The sequence below is a fragment of the Rhipicephalus sanguineus genome, chromosome 7 (genome assembly GCF_013339695.2).
Source record: "Rhipicephalus sanguineus isolate Rsan-2018 chromosome 7, BIME_Rsan_1.4, whole genome shotgun sequence".
Lineage (NCBI taxonomy): Eukaryota > Metazoa > Arthropoda > Arachnida > Ixodida > Ixodidae > Rhipicephalus > Rhipicephalus sanguineus.
The window spans coordinates 149666295-149693447 of NC_051182.1; the positions used below are offsets into that span (position 1 = coordinate 149666295).

At 49.5% G+C, this 27153-nt stretch overlaps 1 protein-coding gene across 1 annotated transcript; it reads right to left on the reverse strand.

The window, feature by feature from the left end:
- Window positions 1-17338: 17338 nt before the first annotated feature.
- Window positions 17339-23826, reverse strand: LOC119399137 (nucleolar and coiled-body phosphoprotein 1-like). Its single transcript, XM_037665953.1, has 4 exons — window positions 23536-23826; window positions 21601-22084; window positions 19418-19590; window positions 17339-17950 (listed from the first exon to the last, which is right to left on the reverse strand). The coding sequence occupies exons 1-4, from the start codon at window positions 23824-23826 to the stop codon at window positions 17339-17341; spliced, it is 1560 nt and encodes a 519-aa protein (XP_037521881.1).
- Window positions 23827-27153: the final 3327 nt, after the last annotated feature.

Sequence of the window (27153 nt, forward strand, 5' to 3'; positions counted from 1 at the left end):
CTTTTACGAGGGTACTGCGCTGACGGGCCCCGTCACCGTAGTCAGTGCCTATGCGTTGACGTTATCATGACGTCACAGGGCACCAGAATTTGCGGCGTCATTGTGACATCATCGTGACGTCACAAAGCGTGACGGTCCGCGTTGACGTCACCACATGACGTAGCCGATTGGTCCGGAGTGGCTTTGTCAAACAAGGAATCTGGCCAAACGTTGCCGATCTTGGAGGCAGTGCTTCAAAACAATGCTGGAACGCGCTAACACGCGTCAGTTTCCGAAGCTCACGAAGAAAAGTCACGTGGTTCCTCGCGCATGCGCTCTTGGTATTGTGCACGGAAGCGTCGTTTTAATGCCAAAGACGCATGTATGTTGCCTAATTTTTTAGGCAACGAGATGTGAAAATAATATGGCATTGTCGGGTCCATAGGTCGGCAAACTCACTTATGGGTCGACTCACTCAGACTCAGATCAGGCCATGAGTCTGAGTCCGAGTGAGTCCGGTTGAGGAAAATATTGGTGTGTTCGAGTCCGAGTGAGCCCTAAGCGCAAAATATACTTCTTGAGTGAGTGAGTGAGTGAGTGAGTGAGTGAGTGAGTGAGTGAGTGAGTGAGTGAGTGAGTGAGTGAGTGAGTGAGTGAGTGAGTGAGTGAGTGAGTGAGTGAGCGAGCGAGCGAGCGAGCTCTACCTTTTATTGTCGACCTATGGTGCCATCTACTCACCTTCAGCATTACTATAAGCCTTATATCGGCTTACGTTTACACTCAATTAGGTCTAATTCACACATATCGCAACGCACTAGCGTTCATGCGCCACATCAATATTTATTGATCAGAGGTGTGAGTTAGGGCGAGGGAGGGAGGGGGGTGCCATGACTTCCCCCCGCAAACTCTTTAATGGGAAGTTCTTAATAAAAATATCTCGTGTGAGTCGCGCATTTCATAAAAATGTCCTTATACTTGATTGAAATAAGTCACTGATAACTCGCGTTTAAAGGTACAAGACCAAAAGGCGTGTCGTAGCTATATATCAGCGATTATGTGAGATATTGGCATTAAAAAGCACTGACACCAGGATCGAAAAAGCTGATTTTACGCTAACGGACTCATGAGTCGACTCACTCAGGCTCGCCCAGAATCAGGACAAGCCATGAATCCGAGTGAGTCCGGCTGAGTAATATCAGCATTGAAGGACTCTGGTAATATGTCGGTGAGCCTGAGTCGAATTCGGTCGAGAAAAAGTTTAGTGAGTCTGACTCCGAGTTAGTCCGGTTAAGGAAAGCTTTGGTGAGTCTGAGCCCGAGTGAGCCTCGAGAGCAAAATATATTTCTTGAATGAATCTAGTGAGCTCCAATTTTTTTTTTTTTTGCAGACCTATGGTCGGGCCTGAGGTTCTGAATGCAGTCAACTAATGTTATTTGCTATGAGCTCACATATCTTTAACCCTCTGCATCCCGAGTTACTTTTTTAAAATAATTTCCAAAAGGCCAGTTTCTACAAGTGCATGATTGGCACATTACATAATACAAATACACAAAATACACTCGGAATAATATATTTATTGTATAACATTCATAAGCATTTGTTCAATTCTAGTGACAGTTGGCTTCACTACACTATCATCGTCCCAAACGCCTGTTAACCATATATATATATATATATATATATATATATATATATATATATATATATATATATATATATATATATATATATATATATATATATATATATATATATGATTCGAGCAACAGTAAAAAAGTTGGCTAATTAAAGTTAATTATTTAGCGCTTAGTCATGAAAAAAATACGAGTTGTATGTACATAGGACTACCACTAATATACAACCGGTAGAACTTTCCTAGAGCACGTTTTTTTTAACTTGGAAGCTTGCTAGGACAGCCGATATATATATATATAGAGAGAGAGAGAGAGAGAGAGAGAGAGAGAGAGAGAGAGAAAGAGAGGGGGGGGTCGCCGCCCTGCGAGGGCCCCGCCTCCAATGAAGGGCTACCTTAAGCCCTGGTCAGCAACATGCATTTGGAATATTTCTAAGCTCTGGCTAAAGATAGCTGGGGAGCACCCTGTATAATAGAAATTCGGCAGATCCCACGCGTTGTGGGAATCGGTTTCATGCGAAGCATTCAGCGAGTACTTCTATGCTGTATTTTATGGCTTTGAGCCAAGCGTTACGAGGTGGATCGACGTGTTTTTGTAAGTCTAGTAGCTGTGTGCACATCGTCGGCTTACCAGGCACGTCGACAACACTGGCGTTTAAAGGGTAATTTATGGTGCGACGTAACGTCAGCTCTCACGTTAAAGTACATACGTCAGTATTATAGAAACTAATTCCACTTTATGGTGCAATCATATGAATATCATACATAACTTTCGTTAATGTATCCCTCCGGGGTCGAGCAATGTTTCAATATAGGTTGCTGAATCATAGGAATACAAATGTAATGTTTATAGACTGCTATAAAAGCGGAGCCAACACACTGGAACCATCGACGTTAATCTGATATGACACCTGCATCGTAGGAGCACATATGTACTGTTTGTTGCTCTCTTGTAAAATTAGATAGCCAGCACCACAACCACAATCGACGTTGCACCGACATTACACATGCATAGGCTGTTTTTCCAAACCAGTTTATAGACCTGGCAGGGCTGTGTGGTAGAATACCCGATTGCCACGCAGAATGCTTGGGTTCGATTGCTGCTGGGATTCTAATTTCTATTCTTTCCATTCGTCGGGTCAACGCTGCCGATGTCGGTTTTTGTTAATGCTCTCGCATTTAAGTTACTAATGTCTGTACTCGCCGTTCCTGGGTAGATAAACTTTCAATCACCTGTGGCGCATACCCGTACACGGCGGCCCGTGGTAAACGGGTATGTGCCACAAGTGTCTAGAGGAAAAAGTTTGACGACGTACTCGACAAGATTTTCGCGTTATTCATGTCATCACCCCACAGTCATATTCGTCAAATCCTTTTATCCTCCCATGGAAATGTTGGTCTACACCAGGTTTAGGAGGCGGTCATGAGAGCAACCAGACGTAGGCGGCTAGATAGAAACGTAGATAGGAACGCTCAAAGTGCTAAAGGGTCGCTAAGAAATGCTTCGCTTTTAATGGTATGTAAGGTTATACTTGCCAAAACCACGGTATGGCATGAGGCACGCTGTAGTGGAGGGCTCCGGAGATTTCTATCCCCTGGGGTTCTTAAACTTGCACCTAAATGTACATTAAGTACACTGCCTCTAGCATTTTCGCCACCATCGAAATGCGACCACCGTGGTCAGGATAGAACCCGTGACCAATGGTCAGTTTCGGAAGAAGGCCACGTGCTGTGAAATTCAATAAGGCAACATCAAGGCCACCGGAATTTCCAGTGCTGGAAATTATATACTTAAATAATGATGCATAGGATAATTCAAGTAGAAAAATGGAGATGGTCACGCAAGTCGTAAGAATATCATCGTATATTTGTCGAATAGCCTGGCCCGCCTTTTCACGGCGCAGTGTCATGATCCTGCAACACGTCCGCCACCTTGAGGTACTGCCGCACGTGCAGCCAACAGTCGTGATTCAGCTGGTCAAGCTGAATGCCGGCGCCCGGTCGCCGAAGACACTCCACCTTGTACTTGACCACTCGTACCGCCGTCATGAACTCGTCCAGACCGGAGATGCTGTCCAGGGCGCGTCGGATCATCTCCCTGGCTCTCGCTTCACCAACTGCCGCTTTGTCCATCAAGATCTCCACGAGTCTGGGATGCCGCGAGACGTACTCGACGGCGCTTGCGCAGTAGAGTGACCGGTTGTCGTCAAGCACAAAGCGGGCGGCCCGGGAGACGAGACTTCTGTTGCGCCTGGCGACCTCAACAACGACCGTCATCTCGTCGTCGCTGCCTTCGGTGGTGGTAAGGCTGACGTTGAGCAGAGTATAGTTCCTGGCCACGGCGGGCGCGAAGAGTTGCAAGAAGCGCCCGCTGTTGGCCGCCGACAGCGTCAGGTCGTGAAGATTCGGGTTGCGCCTAAAGGCATCGGCCAGTAGCCGGCAGTCCGCCTCGCTCAAATGGCGCTGGCGCAGCGCGAGCTTGTTCAAGTTGGTGTTGCACGACACAGCCTTGATGAGGGGACTCTCCAGGGCGTCGTGCGGGATGTGCAACTCGTTGTACAGGCTGGCGTACAGGTGCACCTCGACGTCCCTGAGCCGGTTGGGACCGGTCAGGTACGAGGCCAGCGCGGCGAGCACCGAGTAGTTGAAGGCGTCACCGCTGAGGTGGATCCGGAGCGAGGTGAGGTGGCCGCAAGCGGCCAGGCACCCGAACACCGCGCGAATGTCGCACGAGGCGGCTTGGAACCAGCTCGAGTAGACAGTGACGGCCTTGACTTCGGGGCACGTGGGCAACTTGAACATGCTGTTGGAGCTCATATTGTGGTCCCTGATCACCACTCGCTCCGTCAGGCCGTATTCGCGGATCACGCGGCACGCCTGCTCGATGCAGCCCCACTCTAGTAACCGGTGCACGGTCATCCTCCAGACGCTCGTGCTCTCGGACACGGCCAGGAACAGCATGCGACACTCTTCCTGGAGGAAGCCCAGCATGTCCAGAGTGAGGGTCTCGAGCGTCGTGGTGTGGGCCAGCCCCGTGAGCCAGCGGCGGACGCTTCGAAAGCGGCTGTCCGGCTCGTCGAAAACGTCTTGGAACATGCACCGGTCCCACCACGGGGGCAGGACGACGGTCAAGTGGCGCAGGCTGGTGTTCCACGCGAGCACCTCGGCGAAGACGTCGGTGCCTTCGCGCCCGCAGGGCACCATGTCCACGACCAGTTCCTCGAGCACCGTCATTTCGCAGATGGTGTCGACGAGCCTCGCCATGTCCGGCTCGCTGCAGAAACCAACCGACCTGAGCGTCAGGCTGCGCAGGGTGCCCCTGGCCTTGGCCAGGTAGTCGGCAAATCCCAGCGACGTTTCCGTGCCCGCGAAGGTGCACACCGAGGTGCCGACGGCGAGCTCCGTCACGGTGTTGCTGTCCATGAGCAACGCGATCAGCTGGGTCACCTCGGAGTCCCTAAAATTGAGGTCGGCCACGTGCAGCTTCTTGAGGGTGGTTCCCTTGGCTAAGCTGAGCGAGAACGTGGGTAAGGGCACGCTGTCGACACAGTGGTGGTGTCGCTTGCGGAACGCCAGCTCGTCCACGTGCTCCATGGAGGTGACCAGCTTGAGGACAACGTGAAAGAGCGCCGGGACGTCCCGTGGGATGTTGTGGAAGTCGTAGACGTGCAGTCGCTTCACGCCCACGCCGCCTCGGATGGCCGACAGCAGCGGCTCGTACCTGGCGACGTCGTAGTCAAGCTCGACCAGCGTGACACACCTGGGTTGGAAAGCACAGGTAATTAATCGGTCGTGTTCGGCACCATTTGTCGTGGGGTTAGTGGAAGCCCCGTGAAACACACGCCAGATGATCAGGGTTAAGGGCAACGTTTGTCCTGCCTCCGCAAGGGAATGCGACAGGCACTGGCACAAAATATGTACACGACGACGCCACGCCGGACATGACGGGATATTTCGACGCATGCTGTTAAAGAACCACACCTGATCATGATTGTTCCAGAGACCTGAACGGTCGCATATGACTCAATCAGGTCTAGAGAAGGCACAGAAAACCCCGTGATGTAATTAATGTTTTGATCCATTTCTCTGTTCTCTTACCGCGGCTCTTTTCATGCTGCTTTCGCCCATAAATTAAAGTTAATTACGAAGTTTTACTTCTCAAAACAACGATATGACTTGAGGCAGGCCATAGAGTCGGGGACTCCTGATAGATTCTGAAACACATGGAGTACTTACCGGGCTCCTAAATCTATAAAGTACACGGACATTTTCTTGCATCCCTCCGCCCTCACGCGTTCTCTAGGCGGGAGTCCGCAGAACTATTAATAATAATTGTCGGGGCTTTACGTCTCAAAACCAAGATATTGCCGCGAGCGTCTATTTTTGATGTATTCAGGTTTGACCGGCAAAGACGGTTAGCAACGCTCGGCGCAGACCGCGCCGCAGTATTTGAGAAGCTTCGCGATTGTAGTAGACTTACAACTGAGTTTGTTGAACGATGAAACCAGCCTTTTCATGTCTCAGCCCATATCCCCCTAGGGGTTAACGAAGGAACCGCTAAAAGCCATGAAACTAAGCACGTTAAGGGTTTATCGATGAAACAGCTGAAAAGCTATCATAAATACACGTGACAGGCTACAAAACCATGACAACACGTGACAGGCTATAAAATCATGACAGAAAGCAACAATGAAACAGCTTTTCAGCTGTTTCATTGATAACTCCTTATCGTGCGTAGTTTCAGGGCTTTTAGCGGTTCCTGTGTTAGCCCCTATAGAATTGGCTGAGGCTGTTAAAAAGGCTGGTTTCATCGTTCGATAAACTCAGTTGTTAGTCTGCGCTCGTTTGTCTTGCCTTTCTCTTCGTGTCTCATCCCACTGCGCAGTTCGACCAGAAGGTAATTTAATCGCTTTTTCGGAGTAATTTTGCCATCTCTTGTACAGAGCGACCAGAAGATTCTTTCATGACACATACCTGTGCACAGCGCAGAGGCTCTGGAAGAGTTCCATGGCGGCGCTACTGTGAACGCCGGGTATGATGGGATGCCTCCAGGGGTGCACCGCTAGCTGACGCGGGTTGAGGACGAGTCTGAGGTCGCCCAGGTCGTCGTCTTCTTCCTCGCGTAGCTGGTACCCGATGTGACCGAGGAGCTCGTTGCACGCCTCGAGACGCCATAGAAGCTGGCAGACCGGGTCGCTGTCGCTCCTGGTGCAAGGTGTGCGGCTCAGGTCGACGCCCGAAGGACGACCGCCACTCTCGTACATCGGCCGATTTGGAACGCTGTGCTGTTTTTCCATCACTGCCGGTGTGTATTAGTGATCGAGGTGAGCCGTTGACTCACTCGCCCGGTGTGTTTTAATTACGACTGGTGATTTGTGGTGACGGGTCGGTGGGCTTTCACGCAGACTGTCCCCTTCTCCAGCGTAACTTCTGCGTATAATGTAAGGAAAGGAAATATTGTAAGGAAACGCATGCAAGATAGATGGCGATTGTTGTTGCCCCCCCCCCCCCTAATAGAGAACCCGGCGCACGCCTATGCGGGAGACTATATCGTTCACAATAACAGAGCTGAGCTAGTTGGCATTCATGTTTAAAAGACTGGGCGTGCAAACACGGACACAAGAGAGAAGTCAAGACAACGCAAATGCCGTTTGTACTGTCTTCACTTCTCTCTTGCGTCCGTGTCGCGCGTCAGGTCTCCCCTTCAATCCGCCCACGGCCCAATGTCATCTTCCGCTCGCTTGGATTCGAGTTAGACGCTGGGCTGTAGCGCGGGCAGAACTCCAATACTCGGCGCCTATATTATAGCGCGAAGAAAGAAAAACTCTTGCATACTCACGTCTTGTGAAAGACGGACGTCCGTTACACGATCATGGCAGACATGGCCCGAGACCTTCTTCTTCTGCAGCGTTTGTAGGACTGGCTAGCGTCCGCGTCTCGTTTGCTCGTTCCACTGCTCGCGAGCTCGTGCCATGCGCAGTTAGCACTGTGGCGCGTTCATCAGAACGATCGCACTGCGTTCTTGAAGATGAGGTTCACCCCCTCGTGTGGTTCCAAGGAGGTTTAAAAAAAAAATTAGCGCAGCTTGAACTAAAGGAGCGTTTAAAGAAGCACAAGTCGCGCAAGGATGGGTCACAACCATAGGTCGGCAAAAAAATTGGAGCTCGCTCAGACTCACTCAAGAAATATATTTTGCTCTGAGGGCTCACTCAGACTCAGACTCACCAAAATTTTCCTCAACCGGACTCACTCGGACACAGACTCATCAAAATATTACTCACCCGAACTCACTCAGACTCAGACTCATGGCCCGATCCGAGTCTGAGTGAGTCTGAGTGAGTCGACCCATGAGTGAGTTTGCCGACCTATGGTCACAACAGAGCTGGTGGGCCCGTTTCCGCTTCTCTTGTAACCAGGAGAGGAGGAGAAGAAAAAGGAAGGAAAGGCAGGAAGATTAACCAGACGCGCGTCCAGTTTGCTATCCTACGCTGGGGGATGGGGATTAAGGGAGAGAAAGAAGGGAGATAGAAAACCATCTGTAACCATCTGTACAGGATGCTTGGGCGGTGATTGAGCGCGGGCCGGTTCATGATGATGATAACTTTCTATCTATACGACACAAGGCAAACCTCGACCATACAGCTTTGCTGTAAAAAAAAAAAAAATTGGCCGCGTATCTGCGTGCTTCGCTGCAAATGTCGTCTAAAGACGATAGAAGAGGCGCTGCGTGAGATATGGACGCCATCTGGCAATACGTCGGGAAACATGAGTGCTGTGTTGCGGGCTGGTAGTCCCGGCGCAGCAGCAGGCGAAGACCGGCGGTGACCAACGCGACCGGCGGGGACGCCAGCCAGCCCGAACACGCGGTTTGGCGCGAAGCGCTGAAGCAGAAGAAACGTCCGCACTCAACGACTCCACACACTCTTTTATTTACACGTCGCCTGGGTAAAACAGGAATGCCAGAGCGGCGCCCCCTGGCATTCGTACAGCGCAATACAGAACCAAAACCGAAACACAACAATGAGCTCGTGCAGAGGGCACGGAGGAAGGCAAGTTTCAGCGCAGTCGCATTTTCGGCGCAGCTTAAGAAACTAGGGTCTTTAGAATTACGTATGTATGCATTTTCTATTAAAGGAACACACCACCTAATACTTACCTAGTGATATTGCGCCTCAGATATGCGCAATGTTTGCTTTTTGATCGACAATGTACACAAGTATGAACCTAGTCAGCCGTGCAAGATGGCTGGCCCTTGGGCAAGTGGTTCAACTTTGGCCTAGTGGCTGAATCGAGTGACGTGCCGACAAACAGAAAGACAGAAAGACACTGTGAACTTCGACATTTCTGTTTAAACGTTTTCTGTGTATTGTGTTTCGTCATTTGTGTATGTTAATGTTCTTCTTGTACGGACACTGTTTCTAAATGTTCGTAACGTCCTACGATGAAATAAACTTTTTCTAAACAGACCGAAACTTCTCTGTTTTAGTATCACAAGAAAGACTATCGTCTTTAAAATTCTGGAGATGTCTGGTCTGACCGGCTAAAGTGAGCCCTGCGCCTACCCACCCTTTACCTTGGAAACATGCTCTTTTCAGTCGGTGCCCGCTTAGATGATATAGTTGTTCCGCTTTGTTAATGTAAATGCTCGGTTACTTCTAGGAGATCTGAGGAAAGTATAACATGTCGAGATGAGTATTGATGACCTGATCTCCAATAAAATTTTCCAAGACTTAGAGGTTTCTTGAGGAGATAACACAAGGACGCACATTGAGCCGTATCTGTACGGCAAAAAAAGAAAATGTGGGAAGTTTGCACTAAGTCGCGCAAAGCTTGGCTTGGCGAAGCACGGACCCGTTACCGCTCGCGCTCCCCGTCGACCGACACGTCTAGCTTCCAGATGCGCGTCTTCCTCCTCGGGAGTGCGCACTTTCTTAGGACGCCCCTTGACTGTCTCGGCACGATCGGGCGCAGCCAAGCTACTCACTGTAGAGCGGAGGTTGCACGCGATGTCTCCATCGGTGGGCGTGGCTTAGCTACTGCGCATGCGTGGCTTGGCCAGATGGCGCGATATCTGGTCGCTAGATGACGCGATGCTTGCTTCCTCTTTTTATCTTACTTTCTCTCTCCGTCGTTGATTTTCTCTGTTTCCGCATTTCTTTCTCATTCTTTCTGTGCTACGTTTTACTCTCTCCCCACCCTCATTCCTCTTTTCCAACCCCTTGCTGCACTATGCTATACAAGGCTATGCTATGCTTTGCTACCGTGCCTGGATAGCCGAGTAGTTGGGACGCTCGCCTTCGGGTCGAGGGTACGAGGGTTCGAATCCCGCCTCGTGAAGAACTTTTTCTGCAAGATTTCTTTCTTATTTCTCTCTGTCTCTATGTTCCTCTCTCTCTCTGTACTCGTTCTCTTACCTATCAGGGTTATTACAGGCCACGCCAAAGACCCGAGTGGTGGAATTTGCCCAAGTTCTGTGGCACATACCTGTTCATGGTGATGATAGTTTTTTGCAGGGACGGGACGTTTCCATGCCGCGCTTAACAGCTTCCCTGTTAAAATTGCCATATTAAACTTCGAGAGCGAGAGAGGAGAACGCTTCATTTTCTTCGCCGAACGCTAACGTTTTAGGCTGCCCCTGCTAAGATGGCGGTCGCAGCCGTCATAATAGAACGGGTACGGTTTCACTCTTGAGGCGTTATTTCCACTCCAGCAATTATTTTTAACCTTACTTATGGGCATGCTTGTGTGCTTCTAAAGGGTCCACAAACAACCTATATATAGCTTGCTTGCTTTGATTACTGGCGCTATACCCACTACGGGGGATTGGTAAAGAAGCTGGCGATTAATGTGGATGCAAAGATTAAAACATAACGAAAGGGTAAGGGGAAAATTTCGGATTTTTAATAAATAGGATAACGTAATTTTAGTTATATGGTAAAATATACAGGGTGTTTCAAGAAATGTGTCCAACCTTCTAAAAAAATCAGGAAAATGCGATATTTGCTCGGGGCTTTCAGAATTGCTTTTTCTGTAGCGGCAGGAATCTTAAGGTAGTTAAGGACATCATTTAGGACAGTAATTAGGAAAGTTACATGAATTAACTTTTTAATTAGTGGAGTTAGGTGATTGTGTCAAATGGGAGAATTGAAGTTCTTCGTGCGAGGAACCCATCCGAGCTTTGAGATTTCGAAAAAGCGTCCTCTAGTAATTGTTGTGGCGTAATGAAATTCAACGAAATGCAACGGCTTTCAACAGCGAAAACCATCGAATTTGGTTGAATTTCATTACTTCGTAATTATTAGTAGAGGCCGCCTTTTCGAAATCTCATTGTTGGGATGGGTTTCTGGCACGAAGAACTTCAATTCTCCCATATGACACAACCACCTAACACCATTAATTAAAAAAGTTAATTAATTTAACTTTTTAATTACAGTCCCAAATAATTTCTTTAACCACTGCCACTACAGAAAAACCAATTCAGAAGGCAGCAATCAAATATCGCATTTTCCTGATTTTTTGAGAAGGTTGGGAACATTTCTTGAAACACCCTGTATAAATAAATGTTGGGAAATATTTCACAATACATGATTAAAATATTGGTCATTTCCCGAAGATGCCGCCCGGGTCCAAGGACTTCGAGCCGTCACCTGAGGCACTGCCATCATCATCGAAGCAGGGTGGGACGGGACAGGGGCCAATCCCCACTTCCGCCCGCCTTCGCCCGAAGGACGTTCCTGTTTTGCTGTGGTCCAGTGAAACAGCCCCTTCTAATACTGGCGCCATTTCCACTGTGGTCGCGTATTTCATCAGAAGACGTGTGTACAATGTCGGCACTAAGCTCTGTTCCTGTGAGGACATCGCGGTTTTCGGCTACGCGCTGGGTAACCATGCCTTTAGAATGGAAAGTTGGGCTAGTTGGAATGCATTCATGTTTTATGCAGCGCTAAAGACGAAGACTAAGACTAAAGGAACACAGAGTGCACAGGACGGGTGCTCTCCTGTGCAGTCTGTGTTCCTTTAGTCTTAGTCTTCGTCCTTAGCGCTGCATCAATCACGAACCATGCCTTTACCTGTGGCAATGGGTCTCTCGCACGATAAGCACCGTACTCAATTCGTAGACAGAAACGACAAAATCTGAGTGGAGGACCTGACGTCATCATTTGTGTAAATCATGTTGGCCTAAGGTATGCCATCGTGGGCGATATATGACGCATTCACGAAGAAGCCAACAGCTTGCTTTAGATAATGCAGTCTCTGTTTAATAAGCGTGGCAGAGACGTCGAAATAGTCCGATGCTTCGATCGGCCCATAAGAAAAATTTTCAAATTAAAAAAAAAGATTTGGCAGATCCCACGCCTTGTGGGAATCGGTTTCATGCGAAGCAATCAGTGGATCGTTGTCTATGCTGCATTTTTGGCTTTGAGCCAGGCGTTACGAGGTGTCTCGACGTGTTTTATTGCGATAGCAAATATATGGACACTCTCGACGGATTTTTGCCGTCGCCGTCATGTCCCGGTTATGTATATGTATGTATATATAAATAAAAACCACAAATAAAAGTAATTCAGAAGAAAAAATTCCGAAGCGCTCGACCGGGGTTTCGAACCTGCGACCCCTCGCTGTGCAGCGCGCTGCCTTAGACAATTACTTCATGCCTCAATCGTTCTCGAGAATACTAACGGCAGAATACAAACGCAAGCGACGTTGGGCGAAACTCCTAGGAAGCCACACGTGGCGAAATTAAAATTTTGCGAGATGCGGGCCCGTTGCCCGCATTGCGTTGCCCATCTCCTGCGTTGCCTGCGTTGTCCACATCGTTGCCCGCACGTATCGCTGGCGACCCACGCTAGTTTTCCATTTTGGGGTTGCAGCGCCACGCCACTCGTGGCCAGTCGGCTATAGGGAATAAGAAGAGCGTCCCGTGACTCGTGGTAGCGCGAGCTAGTGGAACGCTTTGGCTCTTGTAGGCTTATGCCACATGAGGGATGAAGCCACAAGTGGAATGTCGAGACGGTGCGGCTGAACCAGAATCACAGTATATATGTTACACCGTGACCAGAATCCTGAGGCTAAAATTACAGCGCAAACGCACAGGACACCCACGAAGAAAAGAAACGTACGACACAAGCGCTGACTAACTGCTTTATTCTTTCATACGCCGATGCGTATATAAGCCCAAGGCAACCTTACCGCACATGCGCACACAACAATATCTTAACGTGTAATAAGGATGACAGTGTATTAGATACGCGAAGACGTGAAATAATATTCAGATGGGTGCAGGGACAAAGAAGTAAAGAAGAATTAAGAAGGACAAAGAAGTGCGTTTGCGCTTTAATTTTATCCTAAGGAACATGTGCCAACTAGAGTCAAACGAAGTTTTATCTTAGTGACCAGAATCGACGCCCGCAGGGAACGCGAGCCGTAGCTCACGGTCGACTGCGAAGCGCCGTCTTTATTTTCTTTGAGGTCGCACGCCCTGCGGTTTTGTTTACCACCCAAAAGAAGTCGCTGCATGGTCTTGGGACAACGCGACCGCAAAAGTCCGAGAGTGGCTTGGGTTCTGCGCGTGCGCCAGGACGCACGCGCAGAAATTTCTTGGGTTCCCAATTCTAAAACTGTCTAGTATTTCGCCGGAGTTGGGATGTGCTCCTTCGACTTGTACTTTGACATACAGGGCGTGGTCGAACGTGCTCGCACAATTATTTCTTGAGGGGGAGTTTTGTACGTCTTGTGCTTTCACCGCAAAGTTTCCGTCGAAGTTATAGACCGCACGAAGGTCACTTTGCTCGCTGCAGCGGCCGCGTTTGCGAAAGGAGTGATCTGCTAGCTAGAAGAGCCAAAGTAGAGGTTCGTTGAAGCAGCGCTGGTTAAAGTAACAACTGTGACAGTTCGCGCTCGTCCTATGTATACCTGTGCGTTCTTTTCCTACGTCTTTAGTGTTTGAGCAGCGCGCAACAAGTTCATAGATACTTGCCGTTCTTCCTGTGGCATTCCAATTTCTTGCTGTCGCATCCCCCTCCGACATTTTCCCAAACATTTCAAGTAAACAAGCGCATCGCGTGCAGAATGCTGTCGCGATCAACGATGCCACACGCCGCAGCGCAACAGGTCGCGGGCGCGCCACAATTTCGAAAAAACAATAGCTTCTCCTTTCCGGTCCCCGCCATTCCCGCCACTGACATGTGTGACATCACCAGTGAAACTCGATGACGTTATCACTTTCGATGCTTGCGATTGGCCGAACGACAACCGACGACTACCGCTTGCTCTGCAAACAGTTGTTCGCGCGCACCTTGCTGTTCTTGGTCGTGTTGCCGCTTGCGAATCGACGTCTGCGGCCCGTAACGCAACCGCCAAGTCGCTAGCCTAGTTACACATCCACGCCTTGCGGTTTGATGAGCTCCGTGAACTCGAGCTCGGCTCCTTATCTCGAGCCGAGGTGGTCTGGCAAGGCGTGTCACCGTACGGGTCCATCACGTTGGCGATCCTTTGAAGGCGTGCGCGCAACACAGGGTCCATACCGGCACGATTCGTAGGGGCACAGGCCGGCACGGCAGCAACAGCGGTTAGTCAACGAACAGTGCACCCATATACCACACAGAGTTGACGGCGAGCTGGAGCGTCGGAGTCGCCGGAGTCGCGGCAACCGGAAGTAGCGCTGTCTCGAACAGCGCGTCAGCGGTGACGTATGCCACGCGAGATGAGGAGGGGCACTCAGCTGACTCAGTGAGGAGGGCAAAGCGGTTTTGGAAGAGGTAGCGTAGGAAAGAGGGAAAGAAACGATCGCAGCGTTTCGATCATCAAACGCGTGCAACTCCGCTACTACGGCACCGTTTCGAAAAATTCTCACGGCTACGTGTTCGTTGTAAACTCGAGCACAACTTCCTCACCTCAACTCAATTTCGACCGCTGGGTGGTTTAGGGGCCCTTTAAGGCGAAACTGACTTTTTTGTATGTGTAGTAGTTGTGTGCACATCGTGGGCTTACCAGGCACGTCGATAACAATGGCGTTTAAAGAGTAATTTATGGTCTGACGTAAGGTCAGCGCTCACGTTAGAGCACATACACGTCAGCATCATCGAAACAAAGTGCACTTTATGGTGCGATGATGCGAATATCATACGTCACCTTCGTTAGCGCCTCCTCCGGGGTTGGAGCAACTGAAGTAAACTGTGGGATTGTGCTAGTTGGTATTCCATTATTCAAATGCTCAGCGCAAAAATTTACACGCAGTACACATCGAAACGACGAGGTTGGAGCAACGCTTGAATATAGCTTGCTGAATCATAGGAATACAACATACGTAATGTTTATTTCTTTGTTATAAAATTAGATTGCCAGCACTGCAACCACATGTGCCGTTGCACCGACATTACGCCTGCGCAGGGTCTTCTTCCAAAGGAGTTTCAAGAACTGGCGTGGCTCTGTGGTAGAATACCTGAGTGCCACTCAGAATGCTTAGGTTCGATTCCTGTAGGGTTCCCAATCTTTATTATTCGCATTCATTGGGTCAACACTGCCGATTTCGGTTTCTCTTTACGCTCTCGCATTTAAATTAGCAATATCTCTTCTCGCTGTTCCTGGGTAGATATAAATTGTCAATCACCTGTGGCGCATACCCGCTTACCGTGGCCCGTGGTATACGGGTATGTGCCGCACGTGTCTGGAGGAAAGGATTTTGACGACGTACGTACGCGACAGGATTTTCATGTTATTCATTTCATGACCAGACAGTCATAATCGTCAAACCCTCTCACCCTCCCATGCAAAGTCTGGTCTGCACCATGCCAAGGAGGCAATCAAGAGAGCACCCAGGCGGCTAGATAGATAAGTAGAGAGAAATGCTCAAAGTGCCTTGGGTTCGTTAAGAAATGCTTCGCATTTAAGAAATGTCGCTACTCTGCTGAGCACGGCGTAACGGTACAAACACACAAGCCTAATGACCACACTTTATTACGAGGTATAGCAAAAAAATGAAAGCCAAAATTTTCAAAATCCGCATCATGCCGTCATTCACTTATCGGCGGCTCTAAATACAGTAGTGATTCTCCGAACAGTTACCGGCGTTGAATAGGCGGCGCAACGTGTTGTTCTCTGAATAAGAGACAGCTCCGTCGCTTCGATGACCATCACCAAAGGCGGCGTAGCCGAACGACAACGGGTACGCAGAGTGTGGTGGCGGGCTCGCATACCACGAGCTTGATGTCCTTCCCGCGCTGAATCGCGCAGACATCACCAGCCGCGGCACTCACTGCCTGGAAGACCCAGCAGTCTTGGCCTATAGTTCGTACTTGCTATGAGGCGTAAGTGCCAGGGTTGCCAATGGTGGCTACTTTTCGCCAAATTGGCGAATTTGAGAGGCTTGTGGCGACCTAAAATTATGAATGGCGACACGGCGAATTTTTGGCGATTTTCGGCTTAGGTCTCCACTAAGTTATGCATCCTAAGCTCAGTGTCTTCCCAACGAATGAGCGGCAACATTCTCTGTATTTTTCTTGGTTTTAGACCCACGAGTTGAATGTGCACATTACGCGTCATTCGGTGTGTATCTCCTCAATTCTTCTAGATACAGGAGGCACTGCAGCAGCCCCTAGCGACATTCTAGCAATATGTAAGTCAGGAGACTGCCTTGCATACCACGAGGCGGCAGTGTTTTACTATAAGTTTAAGGCTTTAGGTGCCTTAAGCTTCTCTAAAGTTTCGCTTCTGAAGGGGCTAGACGACAGGTTGGCCGCGTCTTCCGACCATTTGTTCCGCCAGAGCTCCAACTGTTCTGAATAGCTTGGCGACTTATTCACTGTTTCAGTTCCCCCAATTCAGCTCGTAAAGACTGTTTTGGAATAGCGAAGAGAGGCGGATACGCGGCTATTTGTGCAATAAAAAAATGTTTATTGAGGCATTTTCCACTGTTCTCGGTGAGCGTGTGCAATGAAAACAATTAATATGTAACATTTTACCTTATCTACTTGTTCATTAATAACGCATCGGATTAACGCGTGTAGATATAAGTGACTATAAGAAAGGGTCGGTGGCGTCCGCTATCATATTAGTTCACACTGAAAAGGTGTAAGACTCACTAATGCTCGGTTCCTGTAAGAATTCTGTCGTGTTACCTCCAATAAACCTTTTAATCCTTTTAATTCATATAAGGGTACGTAAAGCTGTCTACAAAGAACGATTTCACACTTTTCGCCCAAGGTTTACCACACTTTTACCTTTGAAACGAGCGAACAGGGATGGAAGGATATCATGAGCGTTTCATTCATTCACCCTTGCGCCACCACGCGCATCTTGCGGCTAGTCGGAGAAGCAGCACCATGCACTCCCGTGAAGCGGGCGATACGACTGGCATTGAGAAACGTCAATATAATTTAAGGGTCTAGGATGGTACTGTATTCTACGGGACTATACATGAGTGGAAATTTTTATTACTATAGGTATGCCGCACATATCTATAGAATGGCGACTTCTTTGGCGAAATTTGTGAAAAAATGGCGACTTTTGGCGACTTTTTGCTCGTCGTTTGGCGACATTTAGTCGAAAGTCAGTGGCAACCCTGGTAAGTGCCGTGTCGTCGTGTATGTAGAGTAGTGTATGCGTTTCTTTCCGTTACCGTTTTGCGTAGATACATATAGCGGCAACTCGCAGCAAGACCCCCGTAGTGTGGCAACGTACGTTGTAGATTACGTTGCATTGCGTTGCATCGTCGACTTGTTCCTTGAGCTACGCAGCACCTTTCTTGTCGACCGGAAAACTAGCGTCCAAAGGTGATGCGGTGCCCAAGACCGGCGCTTCCGCCAAGCAATTGGTGACAGGTCCTATATCACTATCATTTGCGGCACCGTGGCTATAGTCGTCGGTCGAGGGTTTAACGACGGGTGCGTTGGCGGACCCTGAAGCAAGCGGAGCGAAGTCGGCCTGCGAGGTGCCTTTGACACTAGACGTCTTGTAGAGGTCGTGCGCTTCTCCTCCAGGGGTCTGCGCAGCCGTCGAGAAGCTCGCCGGTGATGGATGGGACGCCGTGTTCTCGGCCATTGCGTTGCCGGGGGCCGCCGGGTTGTGCGGAAGCGACGTCAGCGATGCGCTGTCGATGACCGAAGACACCACGGTCTTGAAGGGATCTTGCGCAGCTGCTTCCGGCGTGACCTTGCAGAAAGAAGCAGCTGGCACGGCGATGGCGGTTGGCAACGCTGGGCCTCCGCGTCCGGCTGCGGATGGCTTGCCGTTGGCGTCCCGTTCTGCAGGGATGGACGTAACGGAGGATCGTCCTTTGGACTTCCTGCGCTGCGACCTCCCACCTCGGGGCTTCTTCGAAGGCCGCTCGTCGGTTCGAACCTGTACGTTTGTGAATGGTAGAGGTGTGCCTATTAGTTGCATATACTCGCTGGGCTAGAACTGGAGCATGTTCAGTAAAAAAACATCTGTTGAAGTACATTTCAAAACAGGAGAAAGTGCCTCAGATCAGGCTGGCCGACGTTTCGATAGGGGACCTATCTTTGTCAAAGGCGCCTTGTCATCCCTGGCGTGTTAGTTTTAAGGGGTTAGTGATGACGTCGTGTCCAGCGGTGGCGCGTCTGTTGCTGTTGGTAATTTCTGCCTGGAAAGAGAGAAACTCGAAAGCAGGGGAGTGTAGCCCTTGCCACATTTCAAGAAAGTTTGCAAACACGTTCGGGTCTGCCATGTGAACAACACACGAAAGAAAAAAATTGGACCATCTCCCCGAAGGGAACCCTGATGGGATGCGAAGCAGCAGCGTTGCGCACGGGTTGAACGGCGCTAACGCGGGTACTGCTGTGAGCGCGGGAAGATTCGTACTTCACGTATGTTCGTGCGTATTCTTGTATGTGTGCGTGTACATATTGTAGCGGGTTGGTTACGATAAAAACACGTACACCAGCTACGGTTGCTTTCGTCTCCGTCACAAACCCGTGACAATATACACCCGCAAAATTGAAACCCCGCCCACCAGGGGCGTAGCCAAGGGAGGGGGGGGGGGTTGGGGGGTTCAACCCCCCCCCCCCCGAAGTTTTTCAATTTTGCTTGCGTATATATACACGCACACATACAAACGCACGCACGAACCACCGAAAAAAATTTCTGGCTACGCCCCTGCCGCCCCTGCCGCCCACAATGACCAAATGGCTACGTCGATGGATGAGACTTCCCAACCATAGCATAAATAGCTTATGCCGCAAATTCCGATGGTCGCTAATTGCACTAATAAAATTAATTACGCGCAAAAATGAAAATTCATGATGATGAGTGAAATCCGACACCAGGTTTTTTTTAGCCGTCTAATATGAATTGTATTAGTAAAGTTTTTGCGCAGATCTGGCGAGCTGTTTTTTCGTAGTTCAGACAAACTATAGCGCACTACACGTATACGAGACAAGATGAACACAGGACAAGCGGTTAGACAAGCGTAGTGCGCTATGGTTTCTGAAGTACCATGAACTACCAGTACGCCAAAAGGAACTCCCTTCCCTTTTTTTAGTGCGCGTGGTCACGCTATGGTCACGTTAAAACCACGGTATGATTACGACACGCCGTAGTGGAGAGCCCCGGAAATTCGGACTACCTGGAGTTCTTCAACTGCACGTAAATCTAAGTACACGGACCACAAGCATTACTGCCTTCACCGAAAATGCGGCCGCCGCGGCCGGGATTCGATCCCGCGACATTCGGGCCTTGCAATCGAGCACCATAACCACAAGACCACCATGGCGGGTGTTGCGCTGTTGGTACTTCTGCGGCATCGTCCGTTCGGACGTTCGCGGTCACAGCAGAGGTAGCAATGGTCACCGTGGACGCAACAGTTGTGACGTTGCCAGGAGTGGTAACAATGACAGCCCCGTGGGCAGCCCTCTGGTGGGGATGTGACGTCACTTCCGGTTGCCCACAGGCTGATGGCTTGGCCGCATCGACTGCAGACGGCGCCTCCGGGGGGTGGTGCTTTCGCTGGCGCCTCACTGACCCTGACGGGAAAGAAGAATGAATTCATGCGACCGCGTTTTGTATACGACAGCTAAACCAAGTCTCACCGGCCCAGTGGCTGCGTAATTGTAAAGTACTGGGTTGGTAGCAGGTAGATGTGTGCGCCGCCGCAGCAGTCCCAAGTGTGATCACGAGGCCGCCATCATCGCGCAATAATTGCTGCGCGCCACCATTTGTCTTTTAACCCGAACGAGTAATCTGAACCCAATATACATCGCTTCACAGGAAGTTGTATCTTTCTCACCTCAGAAGACTCACGAGCACTTCATGACCTCAACGCTGCGGCGTCCTCCAGCGTCAAAGGGCGACGTTCCACCTAGTCTTGGACCTACTACACTATGCATATATCAATACAATAGATAAGTAAATATATTGATGCATTTGTACACCTTGTTTCATTCTTACTTGTGTAAATTGGTAAATATATATATCGGAGTAAAGACAACGAACAAGACGCCGGATTATTGGACTCTTCCAACGGACGAACTCTTTACAGCGGAGAAAAACGGCGAGCCCGCTTCCACGGTTCTTGGATATTTTTTGTCTTTTTCTTAATTCAAGGAACTATTTTCTCTTTTTCCCCTCCCCCCTCTTATGCACCGCGCCGCCACCGGCGATTTCTGACAGGCGCACAGGTCTTGTAGCAGGGGCGCAGCCAGAAATTTTTTCGGTAGAGATGGTTCAACTACCCTTCATGAACGTTGGTGCGTGCGTTTGCATGTGTGCGTTTACATACCGGGTGTTTCAAGAAATATGGTCAGAATCCTCAAAAATCAGGAAAATGCAATATTTGCTCGCTGCCTTCAGAACTGCTTTTTCTGTAGCGGCACTCACCTTAAGATGGCTACAGAAATAATTTGGGACAGCAATTAAATAAGTTAAGTTAATGAGATCCTCATTAGTTGAGTTAGGCGGTTATGTCAAATGGGAGAATTGAAGTCCTCCGTGGTGCGAAGAACCATGCATCGCAGCTTTGAGATATAGAAAAAGCGGCCTCTATAGTAATTGTGTCGTAATGAAATTCAACCAAATTCAACGGCTTTCGGATTTTGGACGCATACAAACACACGCACGTTCCGTTCTACAAACATGCGCACATACCAACACACGCACGTTCCGGCCAGTTCCGTTCTTATAACGTGTCTATACTCCCCTGGATGCGCCAGTGGGTAGATACGTCATTTGAACGGAATGGGCCAGTGCTCAAGACAAGAAGGTGTGGACAGACATAGGCGTGCACAGGGCTCTAGAATGGGGGAAGGGGGGGGGTTGATACTGTGAATCTTGACCCCCCCCCCCCTTCCCCCCTCGGGCGCGATTTGCGTCCGAAATGACACGACCTTCGCAATGACTACATAATGAAAATAAAGCGATGGATAAATGGATCTTCCAACGTCATGTGCACTTTGGACAGCGGCATTATGGGGTAACCATCGAAGGACTTCATTAAAGGAGTTGATCGCCTCACGAATTGACCGCCGCAAAAATTTTCGGTATCCGTCAAGTATACGAGCGGTGTTAAGACTTTTGTCGCACGCTGTAACTGCTTTCTCTCTTCTCTCGTCCCGACAAGCGCGCTGGAAGCTACGCAGGGAGGGATGGTACGGGGGAAAGAAGTTACGTCACGCGCGCGTCATGACATTGAGCACTTCTTTCTATTTTTTTTTCTTCGAACGCGCGGCTCACTTTCAGTGGAATCAAGAGCGAGCGCGCGGGCACGTGGCAGCCTCCCTCAGCGGTAACGCGCCCCCCCCCCCCCCCACCCCTTTCTCCCGCCCTTCCTTTGCGGATCACAGACACTGCATGCGCTGTCCATTCAAAAGTTGTTCAGTGACAACATTGTTAGTCTTAGCAACAGTACACTGACGAGCTTCTGAGGCCCAAAACTCTGCATCTAAGCCTTCACCGCTGGGGATATAGTGCAATGTATAGCGTGTCCCAAAACTGCGCCCGCGTCCCCATACAGCGAAGTGCGCAACCGATCAACTTACCGATGGTAGATTTATCGATGGAACTGCGAGACGTCTTCCGGGACTTCCTTTTCCGTACCTCCCTGGAGGCCTGATGTCGTTCACTGTGCTGGTCCTTGACTTCGGACGACGTGAGCCCCATGGCCTTGTCTCCGGGAACCGAAGACTTCCCGAGTGCCACGTGCTCCACCCCGAACTCGTTCTCAGCCTCTGACGGCGCCTTTTTCTCGTCTTCGGTCTTCATCGCGACGTCCTCATGCGAACCCCGCCTGTACGCCCACATCGGTTCTGTCAGTGGCATGGCTTGAGACGGCTCGTGTGGTACGCCCCAAAACAGCGCCTGCTCCTTCGCGTGGTCCAGCGGCGTCACCGGTATCATCTGGTCGTGGTCACCGGCGTCCGAACTCGGACCCGAGCGCGACCTCGAAGCGGACTCCATCCTCGAAGGTGCGTCGCGTTGTCTATCTGGCGACTTCGCCGTTGTCGATACATCTCTTGAGAGAACCTGGGAATCGAGACGTAGAAGGGCGGTCTAAAATTCGCAGACAATGAATACATGGGATAGCGGCCTGCTAACTTTAGACACTCCCCCCCCCCTCCTTCCCCCTTTTGTACGCATAAAACTTGATGCGTCAGATTCGGTTCAAGAGAGAAAGGTCAGCAATTTCAAAAACAGAGTTCTAGTAGCTTCACTCACTTAACGTCGCGATGACTGCTTAAAGAGCTGGCTGGTGGCGTCATATTGCTATTTCAGTGCCTTAATTTGCTCTATAGTAGTTTTGCCGCCACCTACGTACAGGAAAGCCCCGTATTCCTATCTAAAGTCCCGGACCAATTCTTGCAACACGTGTAACGCACAGCTGCTCTGTACAGGGTGAAAAAATCTTTAAACAGGGGGGGGGGGGTGCTCGAGCCGACGTTTCAGCAAGTGGACTTGTCTTCTTCAAGGCTGGAAGAGAACCTTCAGTTCCAGCCTTGAAGAAGACAAGTCCACTTGTCGAAACGTCGGCTCGAGCACCCACTCCCTGTTTACGGATTTTTTCATCGCAAGCTTCCATCTTCCACTTCCTGTCATTTTTTTTGGATTTCCTCCGTACAGGGTGTTTCATATAAAAAGCACCAAGTTTAACAAATTAATCATAGGCGCGCTACGCGTCTCCAATTAGCGCAGTATTGTTCTAAGCCAAGGGTCGGCAACCTGCGGCCCGCGAGGCAGTGTTATGCGGCCCTCGGCACGACGTCAGAACCCCCCCCCCCCCTCTCCCCTTGTGACTTCCTATCTGAAGGCTGACACGGCATTTTTGACCTCAAATGTGGTTAGACATGAACAAAGGAGGATCGCCTTCATTTGGCATTGTGCCCCATCGTCACACTTAGCCCGAATAAGCCAAAACGTAGGCAGTTTTGTACATTATTGTCAGTTCGCCGAATTTTTTCTCTGCCTGCAAGGACACCCCACCCCCTTTCCTGATTTGACGTCCGGCCCCCGTCGTGTCGGCTTCATGCAACTTGTCCTTCCGCCTCAAAAGTTTGCCGACCCCTGTTCCAAGCCATATAGAGCACGTCAGAATATTTTTTACAATCCTCAAACTTCGGCAATTAACAAAGATTCCTTAATTAACTTTTTAAATAGTACCTCTAGAGAAAAGTCTTCAATACAAAAGTTGCAGCCCTTGCTCAGAAACATCGAATTTTTTAACCGATGGTAAGATAACTCCTCTGCTTAATTTTTTCTCGGCCTTTCTTTAAAGCGTGCGAACTTTAAAAAATACCTAGTGACAGCCGCCTAACGCGCGGCGCTTTTAGTACCCTCAAATGTGAGTTGAACTAATTATCAAGGGCTGCTCTGCTTACGAAGGTCGATTCAGCAGGCAATCGGTGACTTCTCAATACGTCTGCGATACACCAATCCTCGAGGAGGAAGACTGATGGGACGGGCTGACGAGTTGTTCTTACATGGCTGGTATCGACGGTTGGAGTCGGGGCTGCCTTGACGGCACTTGTCTCCTTGTCCACAGGCGTCGGCGCCGCCGATGACGGCTTCTGCTGGTCGTCTTCCAGCCGGGGCGACGAGCTCAGCATGGGCGTCGACCTCGGGCTGGCCAGTTTGGGCGGCGTGCAGTCCATGCTGTACGCCTGTTCGGCGCGGCACTTGCGCACCAGCAGCCACACCACGGCAGCCACCAACAGCGCGGCGGCCAAGACGAGCACGAGCGCTACCACGTCCCCGTACGGGTCGCTGGACATGGGCCGCGTGACGGCCACTCGACGTCCCCCTGGAAGGCTGCTTCAGTGTCGAGGTCTCCCTCGCGGGACACGGCATGGAACGGCTTCGGAGTCTCTTTTACTCTTTGCGCCGTCTTCCGCGTCTCCTTTTATGAGCGGTCTGTTGCAAAAGCCCAATGACCTTGGAGAGCTCGATCTTGCTACTACCTGCGAACGGGACGGCCTCTTCTTCTTCTTAGTCTTGCCCACTCTCCCACGTGACTGCTCGAGCTGGTTCTCTAAATGGCGGCAATTACAATTATTATCGTCATTATAGTTTATTTACCCTTATAATGTCCCCCACGGAGCCTGAAGGCCCCTCGTGGGGCATTAAATCGGGGGGGAGGGGGGTAGCAAATGGTAACCGCGGGTCATAGGGATAAAGAACATGATTACAGATTGCTAAATCACGTAACCATATATATGTTATAAAGGAAATAGAAAAAGGAGAGTGAAAAGTAAAAGGAGGAGGAGGAGGGAAAAAAAAAGGCAGGAGAGTCAACCGGACGCGTGTGCTGTTTCAGGGTGTCTACCAAGTTGACATTTCAAAATTCCCCGAGTTTCCAGGTTTTCCCTGACTGACTTTGCTAAAATTCTCTGAGTGTAATTTGTTTTATGTCAAGACGGGCTGACACCATGTCGCCCGATGGTGTAACTAGTACGCACGTTAAAAAGTAAAACTGACTTAAGCCCATTTGAATAGTACAGAGTTCAATTAAGCCTCGATATAGCGAAGACAGTAAAATGGGCAATTTACGTCCTTATATCGAAACTTCGTTAACTGAAATTCGTCCTTTCATGCAAAATATAATTGCCGAAGGATTCATTTTTACACTGAAAATGCCGCAAGAATGCTCGACTAAGGCTGCGGTGTGAGAAAATTGATTTTTTTTACGCGAATAAAAAATCAATTTTGTCGTACCTGAGATCCAGCGACCACGATTTGATGCCGCGCCGGTGCGTCACGCGGAAGGACGGAATAATTGTAGGTTTAACGCACTGCGCGATTGCGCCTATTCTGCTGCCACTGCTTGTTATCAAAATATTGGGTGTATAACTAGAGTAGTGCAAGGCCGCGATGCTATCATGTTACCCAGCCGAACCTTTAGCCCAATCCGACAAACGCACAACATCGAAAACCGTGGCACGCTAGAAAAAAAAAGTCGCAGTATCACCGCGAGGACGAAGCAATGAATCTGATAACAACACACTGTAATTTTACACGAATATATGATACAGCCGCCAGGGGCGTAGCCGACAATTTTTTTCGGGAGGGGGGCGGGGGATGAAGGGTTTCCACCATGCATGTTCATGGGTGCGTTTGTATCTGTTTGTGTATTTATACACATGAAAAATGAAAAAAAAAAAAACATGGCTAGTCTCCCTTTCATAGGAATCGGTATACCACGAAAGTGAAACGTGTCTTCACAGTAGTGATGCAGAACTATCGGTAAATTGACTATCGATAGCATCGATAGTTTTTTCTTTTTTTTTTGAAACTATCGATAGTACTACTATCGACAAACTATCGATAGAGCAATCGGTAGTACCATCATTAATATTACTAGCGATATTACTGCCACGCGTGTTTATTGCTTTGTTTTGATGTATTCGGGTTTCGCCAACAAATAGTGTTAGCAGCGTTTGACGCAGACCACGCCGTAATGTTTGAGAAGCTTCACGACTGTTTGAGATCATTCTGTTTACGCGCCGGACGTGAAAAGTCCAGTTTAGTCGAGAGCTAGCTTACGCGAGCACTGCAGTGATAACGCTGGAAGGTTCGATGACTGATGTATAAAAGACAACGCGTTCCGCCGACGCGTTACCCGACGGCCGACGACTGTTCTCGCCGCTATCATAGCGCAGCGTGTATTGCTTGTATTTTGAGCTTTGATTTTCTGGGCACAAATTGGCCCCAATAAAGAGCTCCGTATTTCCTAGTCTTGCTGCAGCATTCTTCACCGTCACAAGCGGCAGGCCCGTAGCCAGGAATTTTTTCAGAGGAGGGGTGGGGGGCACTTGCGATAAACCTTGACAGTTTAAGAGAAACACCTATTTTATTATTTAGTTTTGGTGAAACAACTATCTCCATCAAAATTTCGGGGGTGGGGGGGAGCCTGGATAGCGGTGTGAATAATGATGCTGTTGCTGGCCGGCCGTATTGCCAAAATATTTGCGATAGCCTACTATCAACCTCGCTTAATTTATGAGCAATTTTTGGCGACAGAAATAAATTATTTCCGCAGTGAAAATGGAGGAATATGTCTATCAATAAATTGACACCCAAAAGCCACCAGTCACACCTTGCAATTAACAAGCTTAGTTCATGATACTTTTTTTTATTTCGAAATAATAGAATGCAATATACATGAAGCCGCGCAGTTCCACTACACGTAAACGGCTTCCTTTCCGCTACAGCTGAACTGCCATTTTTTCCAAGCTGCAAAGAAAGCCCGCGAAATACAAAAAAAGAACCACGTGACTAGCGCATTCGCGCGGCAGCGAACGTGCTGCTCTCAGCCGTGGTTTGAGCGAACGAAATCAGCTGCGGTCGCGACTCGCCGGCTCCGTTGCAGGGGTAGGCCAATAAGTATAACGGTGGTTTCTTGACCCGCGCTCGCTACAACTTGCACCGTCACGCGCGCCAACTGGTTCACGAAAAACAGCGCGTAGACGAAAACGTGGTCTATTTACGGAAAAAGACGCTGCTATTCTATTTCCATTCGATGCAAAAAGCGCTTAATTCCATTCCTATTCCATTCCTCCAAGCGTTGTCCACATATTCCGTTCCGGGGTTACGAAAATGTGGAATGATTCCAGAGTCATTCCATTTGCGGAGTGGCAACTCTCACAGACGGATCCCTGGGCGCCGGCTTATCTTCTCTGGGCAACGTTAAATAGGCGTGACCCCCCAAAAATGGACTGCTCAGGCTGCGACGTCAGCCTTTGTACTCACGCGCGCAGCCCAGCGTACGGCGGCGTTTTTTCTCTCCTGTCCTGTATGGATGAAAAGGAAGATTCAGAAGCCATTCCATCATTTGAGAAAAGGAGGGCAATCGAAGCTTGCTGTTTGCGTACTTTTCTTTCCATAATTTTTTTTCTTTCTACGGACCTTCCCACAATTGAAGAAAGGAAAAACGCCGCCTTATTGGGCTGCGCGCGAGAGTACAATGGCTGACGTCATAGCCTCGGCAAGGCATTCGGGGGGGGGGGGGGGGGGGCGGTCACGCCTGTTTAGCGCAGCGCAGAGAAAATTATGGCGGTGCCCAGCTATCTGTGAAAAGGTCTATACCCTGCGGAAGCGGTCGC